The 8,872-nt window shown below is 42.9% G+C and overlaps 1 protein-coding gene across 2 annotated transcripts; it reads left to right on the plus strand.

Annotated features, from left to right (window-relative positions):
- The first annotated feature begins 209 nt into the window (after positions 1 to 209).
- On the plus strand, positions 210 to 7,853 carry ACOD1 (aconitate decarboxylase 1). 2 transcript variants are annotated; one of them, XM_012184798.5, is made up of 5 exons: positions 210 to 264; positions 1,696 to 1,857; positions 3,565 to 3,654; positions 4,869 to 5,074; positions 6,182 to 7,853. In XM_012184798.5, the coding sequence occupies exons 1-5, from the start codon at positions 253 to 255 to the stop codon at positions 7,179 to 7,181; spliced, it is 1,470 nt and encodes a 489-aa protein (XP_012040188.2). In that variant the 5' UTR covers positions 210 to 252; the 3' UTR covers positions 7,182 to 7,853. The 2 variants fall into 2 exon arrangements, with proteins under 2 accessions (XP_012040188.2, XP_012040190.2); XM_012184800.5 differs by lacking the exon at positions 1,696 to 1,857.
- Positions 7,854 to 8,872: the final 1,019 nt, after the last annotated feature.

Below are 8,872 nucleotides of genomic sequence, written 5' to 3' on the forward strand. Positions count from 1 at the left end.
TGAGGACTCATTTGATCATTGCTACTGTACTTTCTAGGTTTATTTAGTTAGTTTACAGGCAAGTTAAACAACTCTTTACAGAGGAAGTTGAAGTGATTTTAGCTAGGAGGTGTTGAAATAGTGGAAATTTTCAAGTTAGAAAAAAAAATGAAAGAGAATGGTTTTGAGAGAAGGGAGAGATATAAAAACAGTCACCAGCAACCAAATTTCTCCCCAATTCACTCCGGAGACAAGCCTCCTCTTTAGAACAACATGATGCTCAAGGTATTGCTTCCTTTTATGGGGCTTATTTAAACTGGTTTTTCTAGCTTTCCTTTTCTTCTCAGCTTTCTCAGTTCCTCTCCTTTGAAGAGTTACCTGCTTCTACCTTAAAAATGTCATTTCAATATTTCACATAGCCTCTGGATGGTCTAATTAAATGCATTTTGTTTCTCATCAATGTTTTGCCAAGAATAGATGTAATTCTCTGATTAAAAAAAATAGGAAGAAATGAATCAGTTAAAGTTCATGGAATTTTAACCTTCTAGTTTAGCAATTATCCATTATGATGTTGCCATACTGCTTTTCTAATTATCTGTCTACCATCCTTAGTCCCCTGGAGAAGATAAGTATTTTTGTGGTAGGAACCATAATATCTTGGTTTGGTATTCTAGAGTGCTTAGCACAGGGCAGACACATAGCAAGATCTCGTGAAATATTTATTAAATACGTGCATGAGTGTGTCCTAAGTCACTTCAGTCATGTCAGACTCTTTGCAACCCTATGGACTGTAGCCCACCAGGCTCCTCTGTCCATGGGACTTTTCAGGCAAGAATACTGGAGTGGGGTTGCCATGCCCTCCTCCAGGGGATCTTCCCCATCCAGGGATTGAACCTGAGTTCTTTATTTTACCATAATTTATGCATTAGTCATAGCATCTTTACTAAGAACAGATGTAAATGCCAGGAAAATAATCAAGGCCAAAAAGATATTTTAGAAATAGACGGCCCAAGGTGAAAGACGGCTGAGGAGTTGCTCATTTGTTTCCTGGTGTTCCCTTCCTCAGGGGCCACAAAGAGATCGTTTATTCTTTGGCACATGGGGTGGTGCTCAGGACTCGTCAGGGGGTCTGCTGGGGTCCCCTACTATCTTTCTTTCTTAAGTTTTTTTTTTTTTTTTATGTGGACCATTTTTAAAGTCTTTTTTGAATTTGTTACAATATTGCTTCTGTTTCATGTTTTGGCTTTCTGGCCCCAAGGTATGTGGGATCTTAGCCCCCTGACCAAGGATCGAGCCCACACCCCCTATATTAGAAGGTGAAGTCTTAACCATTGGACCATCAGGGAAGTCCCCGGGACCTCCTCCACGCCCAGGCATGCTCACTTGATGGGCCAGATAACCCTCCTCTCCTCCCCTTCTTAGTCTCTTCCTGAGCCCACCAAAGCCCATCACACTCTGTGGCCACAATCCGCTTGCTACTCTGTGTCCTCAACTCAACTGAGGACAGAAACTGGCCATTGTCCATTTCCACACCCCTCTGCCTCGTACATGTGTTCACTACACGTCACTTTTTAGGATCTGAACTTAATTTGACCAACTGGGTTTTCTGCAGTGGAGCATACTCTTTATGCAGAAATACCTTGCGTTCTCATGCGGAAAGGAAGTGTGTGAATACAGAGTAATTGCGGCACTCCTCTAACACTCCTGCCTTTAAAGTCTGTCACAGAAAGCTTTGCCAAAGTGATCCACGGCTTGCAGGTGGGCCACCTGACAGATCGTGTCATTCAGCGGAGCAAGAGGATGGTTCTGGATGCTCTGGGAGTGGGGCTCCTGGGAACCAGCACAGAAGTGTTTCACAAAGCCAGTGGATACAGTAAAGTAAGGACTGCTCCATGTCTACTTTAGAACTGAAGCCAGGTGTACACACACACCTGTTTGTGAGATGTATCCAGGGATACGCATTTCTGTTCTACTGCTCTACTCTTCATTTTAGAGAGAGTGCCTGCTGAATATAGCATGCTGGTTTCCAGTTTTATGCTTTTCTATCCTTCTAACCTAGATAGCATATTCAAAAGCAGAGACATTACTTTGCCGACTAAGGTCCGTCTAGTCAAGGCTATGGTTTTTCCTGTGGTCATGTATGAATGTGAGAGTTGGACTGTGAAGAAAGCTGAGCGCCGAAGAATTGATGCTTTTGAAGTGTGGTGTTGGAGAAGACTCTTGAGAGTCCCTTGGACCTCAAGGAGATCCAACCAGTCCATTCTGAAGGAGATCAGCCCTGGGATTTCTTTGGAAGGAATGATGCTAAAGCTGAAACTCCAGTACTTTGGCCACCTCATGCGAAGAGTTGACTCCTTGGAAAAGACTCTGATGCTGGGAGAGATTGGGGGCAGGAGGAGAAGGGGACGACTGAGGATGAGATGGCTGGATGGCATCACTGACTCGATGGACGTGAGTCTGAGTGAACTCCGGGAGATGGTGATGGACAGGGAGGCCTGGCGTGCTGCGATTCATGGGGTTGCAGAGAGTTGGACATGACTGAGTGACTGAACTGAACTGATGCTGTATTTGTTGTTGTTGTTGTTCAGTCACTCAGTCGTGTCCAACTCTTTGCGACCCCATGGACTGCAGCATGCCAGGCTTCCTTGTGCTTCACTGTCAATTTGTTCAAACCCAAGTCCATTGAGTCGTTGAGGCCATCCAGCCATCTCATCCTCTGTTGCCCACTTCTCCCCCTGCCCTCTATCTTTCCCAGCATCTGGGTCTTTACCAATGAATCAGCTCTTCACATCAGGTGGCCAAAGTACTGGAGCTTCAGCTTCAGCATCAGTGCTTCCAATGAACATTCAGGCTTGATTTCCTTTAGCATTGACTGGTTTGATCTCCTTGCTGTCCAAGGTATTCCCAAGAGTCTTCTCCAGCGTGAGAATTTGAAGGCATTAATTTTTCGGTGTTCAGCCTTCTTTATGGTTCAACTCTCACATATGTACATCTATGCTTTATATTACCTGAGGCTTAATATACATCCACGTACTTTACTAAGTCACTGTCTTAATACCAGTCTTAATCTTAAGGCTAGCAATGTCTCAAGTTGATTACTATTATAACTGAAAGCACAGTTTTACCTGAGAGTCTTGGCAGCTATAGCACCTGCCCTGAGCCATTTGCTCTTGAAAAGACTTGAAGATTTTCTGGAGAAAAGCCTGGACCATCCTGCAGGTGTTTACATTGGAGATGTGCTCCCACGCACCAAAGAATACTCTTGATAGAGACGACCAGTCCATCTTTTCATAGTGTTCATCTCCAAGGAGTAAATAAGAGTAAATTCAGACTTCATTCTTTGGTGCCCTTAGGGATCACAGTCTGGGATTAAGTGACAGCATCTCCTCTCCCTTCCAGGGAGAAAGTTGTATTTTTCTTCTACAAGGAAGAGAGAAATCCAATAACTAGGGCTTCAATCTAGCACAAGGGGCTCAATAAGGGGTAATAAAGTAGTGTCTCCAAAGATGAAGAACAACTATTGAAATGGTGACTTGGCATGTGGGTTCATACCCTGTATCACTGATTGATATTCTTTCATTCCAGATCTATAGTTCCAATGTATCCAGCACTGTTTGGGGCCAGCCAGAACTCAGGCTCCCACCAACCTATGCTGCTTTCGTTAACGGTGTGGCTGTAAGGAGATTTCCATTTTTTGTACTGTTCAACAATCAGAATAATTTCAGAGCCAGAAGATATCTCAGAAATTTCCCAGTTTTCATATTCTACTGATGAGTTCACTCAAGTTCAGAGAGGTGGAGGAGCCTGCCCTCTCTCCTATGTTGTAATTTCAATTTCATGTTTTTACAGTGAGTTGATGTTTTTTGAAACTGTGAAGAAGAGGAAATAAGATGGAAATATTTTGATAAAAATGCTTCTAAGTTATCTCAACTCTAAATTAAATATCCAGACTCAATTCCTTCTTAATCCCTTCTGCTGTGGCCAGTATCAGTTTCTATTTAGCAACCAGCCTTTCATTCAATCAGCAGATATTTATCAAGATAGAAACAATGACCATCTGGTGTCTCTTTTTTCTGAAGCAAAAATCAGGACTTCTCATCTGAGAGACAATTTATGTGCCTTTTCTGTGTGTCAGGAGCAGTCTACAAGATATAATTTGGACGTGAACTTGTTGGGATTTCTCAGATATTTTCATGGTTTACAGGGACAGTAGTTCAGAATATCGAAAGTCAAATCTGATAGTGCATCCACAAGTAAACATCCAGTAAGCCATGGGGAAGGCACCAGCCACGAGACAAAAACCTATTTTAAATTGAACTTCTGGTTATTACCATTTCATGGAAGGAAAAAGCAAGTGACTGGGATGAGGAGGAATAAAACCTTATAGCAGAAAATAAAGATCTAAAAATATAGCTTACTAGTTGATCTGGGTTCAATAGTTCTTGCAACTTCTTTATAGATTTGAAATTATTTCATAATAAAAAGGGCTCTGGAAATATGGCCTGATATGGAATAAATGACATTAAACTCTTCATGTGACTTGTTGAAAGGTCAAAGAGGGAGGGAGGAGAAGCTACCGAATTCTACAGCTTTGTTTATAGGTATGGATCTTTCCGATGGTGGCCCCTGAGTAAGACCCAAGCTCCTTGCAGTTCACTAGCTGCTCTGGAAGGTCCCACTTCATCTGGCCAGAGGACAGCATATCTAGTGCCCAACCATGTGATTAAGAATCACAGCCAGTTCATAGGTTTAATGTTCAGAGGATCAGATCTAAAAATGTCACATCAAACAAGGTTGTTACTGAAATAAACCCTGGCTGGTCCAAAAGCCATCACATGAAGGGAGACACATTTAGGTTCTGGTTGTTGTTTGTGTGTCTATTCACACAGATCCACTCAATGGATTTTGATGACACATGGCACCCTGCTACCCACCCTTCTGGAGCTGTCCTTCCTGTCCTCATGGCTCTATCAGAAGCCCTGCCACCAAGTCCAAAGTATTCTGGCCTTGACCTGCTGCTGGCTTTCAATGTTGGTATTGAAGTGCAAGGCCGGTTACTGCGTTTCTCCAAAGAAGCCTGTGACATACCAAAGAGGTATGGAGAAAGTGCGCCCCCTCCTGAGGCAGCCACCTTCCCTCCATCTGTTAGTCATTCTCTCTGTGGAGCTTTCTGATATAGAGGTTGGCTCAGTGGAAGCTGTTGTCATTAGTACTGGCAGTTAAGTCCACTCAACCAGATATCAAACTGTTTATTCCATATAGAAAAGTGTGATCTCAGAAGTGCTAGTGAAAAGTCTCCTCTGGGTTTAGAGAGCCAATTGAGCAACCAGGACCATAAACAGATCTGGATTCCCTCACCCCAAGGTGATTATGACGTGCTGGCCTTCATGGGTACTCCGGACAGCCCTCAGCTCATCTCAAAGCAGAAATATACTTTGGTATTTCTAGGGTCCTTTAGACGAATGAGAACAGAATACCCTAAACCTGACTACTCAACCCACAGATCAAAAATGGTCCAGCGCTGACTGTATCAGATGGTTCAATCTAATATTTATTTTGCCATTTGTTCCAGCCTTCTGGGGGAGGAGTAAATAAGAATATTGAGTGAGCGCTCACAGTTTCTATTGAGTTTTTACAGTTACTTACAGAGGCTTTCAGCAATCAACAACTTTTGCTTTCTGGGCAATAACTGTAACAGTGAAAGTGAAGTGAAAGTCACTCAGTCGTGTCCAACTGTTTGCAACCCCATGGACTATACAGTCCATGGACTTCTCCAGGCCAGAATACTGGAGTGGGTAGCCTTTCCCTTCTCCAGGGGATCTTCCCAACCCTGGGTCCAAACCCAGGTCTCCTGCATTACAGGCAGATTCTTTACCAGCTGAGCCACCAGGGAAGCCCAACTATAACAGTCCCATTTGTAAGTAATTTACTATGGGTCAGGCCCTGCTGTAATTATACGAGTTTATTCAAAACTCACAAGGGAGTTTTACTATTATGATGATGATGATGATCACTTTATATAAGAGAAAACAGGTACAGAGAAGTTGAATAACTTTTCCAAGATCACATAGCTAATAGGAAGAGCTGAGATTTGAATGTAGGCCTTAGGGCTCCATTAGCTCAGCTCCTGACCACTGTACTATACCGCCCCCTGGCAGCTGAAGTTTGTAAGTCTCCACCTCTGTGTTCTTTTGCTTTTCAGATTCCATCCCCCCTCGGTGGTGGGAACCCTGGGGAGTGCTGCCGCCGCATCTAAGTTTTTTGGGCTCAGCGTGACAGAGTGCCAAGAGGCCCTGGCTATTGCTGTTTCTCACGCTGGGGCACCCATGGCAAATGCTGCCACTCAGACCAAGCCACTTCACATGGGCAATGCTGCCAGGCATGGGCTGGAAGCTGCTTTCCTGGCAATGCTGGGTCTCCAGGGAAACAAACGGATTTTGGATTCGGAGACAGGGTTTGGGGCCTTCTATGCCAACTATTCTCCTAAAGTCCTTCCAGACCTAGATTCACACACTTGGCTTCTGGAGAAGCAGGATGTGGCCTTCAAGCGTTTCCCTGCCCATTTGGCCACCCACTGGGTGGCAGACACAGCTGCATCTGTGAGAAGGCACCTTGTAACAGACAAAGCCCCGCTCCCCATTGACCGCATTGAGAGAATTGTGCTTCGAATTCCAGATGTGCAGTATGTGAACAGGCCCTTGCCCAAATCCGAGCACGAAGCCCGCCACTCCTTCCAGTATGTGGCCTGTGTCATGCTGCTCGACGGTGTCATCACTGTCCCAGCCTTCCACAAACGCCAGATCGACAGGCCACAGGTGAGAGAGCTGCTTGGTAAGGTGGAGCTGGAGCACCCTCAAGACAACCTACCAAACTTCAACACACTGTACTGTGAGATGAGTGTTGCCCTCAAGGATGGAGCCGTCTTCACAGAGCGTTCGGATACCTTCTACGGTCACTGGAGGAAGCCTCTGAGCCAGAAGGACCTACAGGAAAAGTTCAGAGCCAATTCCTGCAGGACACTGTCCTGCCACGCTGTAGAAAGGCTTATAGAGATAGTAGAAAACCTAGAAGACCTGGAAGATTGCTCTGTGCTAACCACACTTCTGAAAGAAACCTCTCCACCAAAGATAGCTTCCAAATCTATCCAGCATTTAACAGTTCCATCATACAATCTCTCCTATGGCTTGACAACATCCAAGTGACTTTGTATCAGGGGAAATTCAATTCTCTGCTTTAAAGAACAAGGGTCTGTCCTGGGAATAAGTGCAGCAGGCTTCAGTGCTTCAGAGCCCAAACACAGAACTGGATATATATGGAAGCAGTCTTATCTTGTAAAATTTGCAAGACAGTTCCAGTTACCTATTTTGGCAAGCTAATAAATGTGCAAGAAACACAGAGAAGTTTATTTTAAAAGCATTCATTAGGCTGAAATTCAAGTCACCTGTACTTAGCTTAATCTTTTCAGAGGAGTTATTTATGAACCTTTATGAACCTCAAGGCATGAGAGGGATTTGAACTTCTACATAAAGCTTGCTGACAGTGAAGATGGCTCTGGTCTCTTGTGCCACCAGCAGACTTCTTAGACTATGGGTTATAAGAATCCCTTCACAATGGAGGAGATGCTATTGGGTTTAAAATAAGGGCTTCATTGTTTCGAATCCTGCTTCTGCCACTGACTAGAAGTGACACTGGGCATGGTTTGGGGTATCCCTCTAGTTTTGCTTTATTTTTTAAAAAGTATAAAAATTAAGCAGTTTGACTCTAAAAGCGGTATTCTTAATACAATCTATCACCTTTCATTATAAAAAAAAATTTGAGACTAATATCATGGATGTAGAATCTGAGATGTAATAAAGTATGACAACCAAAACATAGCATATATGTGGACAGTCAAATAATATTAAACTGTATAAAACAATTAAAATGTCTTGTGGGGTTAAAATTGCCACATTAGTATTATATATACATAAGCAGGAAGTTATTAAAGTTCATTTATTCTAAATTCCTTGCATTGTCCAAGAAAAGGGCAAGCTATTAACTCTAGACTTTGACTTGCAAGTGTGTATGTTGACATTTCTAGGGTGACTATATTAAAAACAACAGTAGAATGTATCACTTCCAGGTTAATAGAAGAAGAAATAAGGAACTGGGTAAAAATAATCCAAAGTAAAGTAAGAAAGGAAGGGGAAAAGAAATACAGAAAAGACAGAACAAACAGAAAGCACAATATAAAATGACAGGGAAAAATCCAAATATATCTATAGTTACAAAAAGAGTAAATGGACTAAATGCTCCAGTTAAAAAAAATGCAACAACCATGAACACATTCTTTTAAATGCTTGTTTTATTAACAACTACTTTACTTGTCACAATTCATTCATTTTACATTTTATGAGTTTTAGTAAATGCATAGAGTCATGAAAATATTTCTGCAACTCAGTTTTGGAAAACTACCACTTCCAAACACCCCTTAGGCCTGCTTGCAATCAATTCTCACTCCCATCTCCAGTCCTCAGCAGCCAATGATTTGCTTTCTATCTCTACAGTTTTGTCTTTCTCCAACATTTCATATAAATGGAACCATACAATATGCAGTCTTATGTGTCTGGCTCTTTCACTTAACATAAGAGTTTAAAGATTTTTTCCACATATGTAAAAGTACTTTATTCCCTTTCATTGCTGAGTAGCACGCCACCGTATGGATATGCTGCTAAGTCACTTCAGTCGTATCCGACTCTGTGTGACCCCATAGACGGCAGCCCACCAGGCTCCCCCGTCCCTGGGATTCTCCAGGCAAGAACACTGGAGTGGGTTGCCATTTCCTTCTCCAATGCAGGAAAGTGAAAAGTCAAAGTGAAAGTGAAGTCGCTCAGTCGTGTCCGACCCTCAGCGA

This window comes from Ovis aries, chromosome 10 (assembly GCF_016772045.2).
Source record: "Ovis aries strain OAR_USU_Benz2616 breed Rambouillet chromosome 10, ARS-UI_Ramb_v3.0, whole genome shotgun sequence".
NCBI classification, from domain to species: Eukaryota; Metazoa; Chordata; class Mammalia; order Artiodactyla; family Bovidae; genus Ovis; species Ovis aries.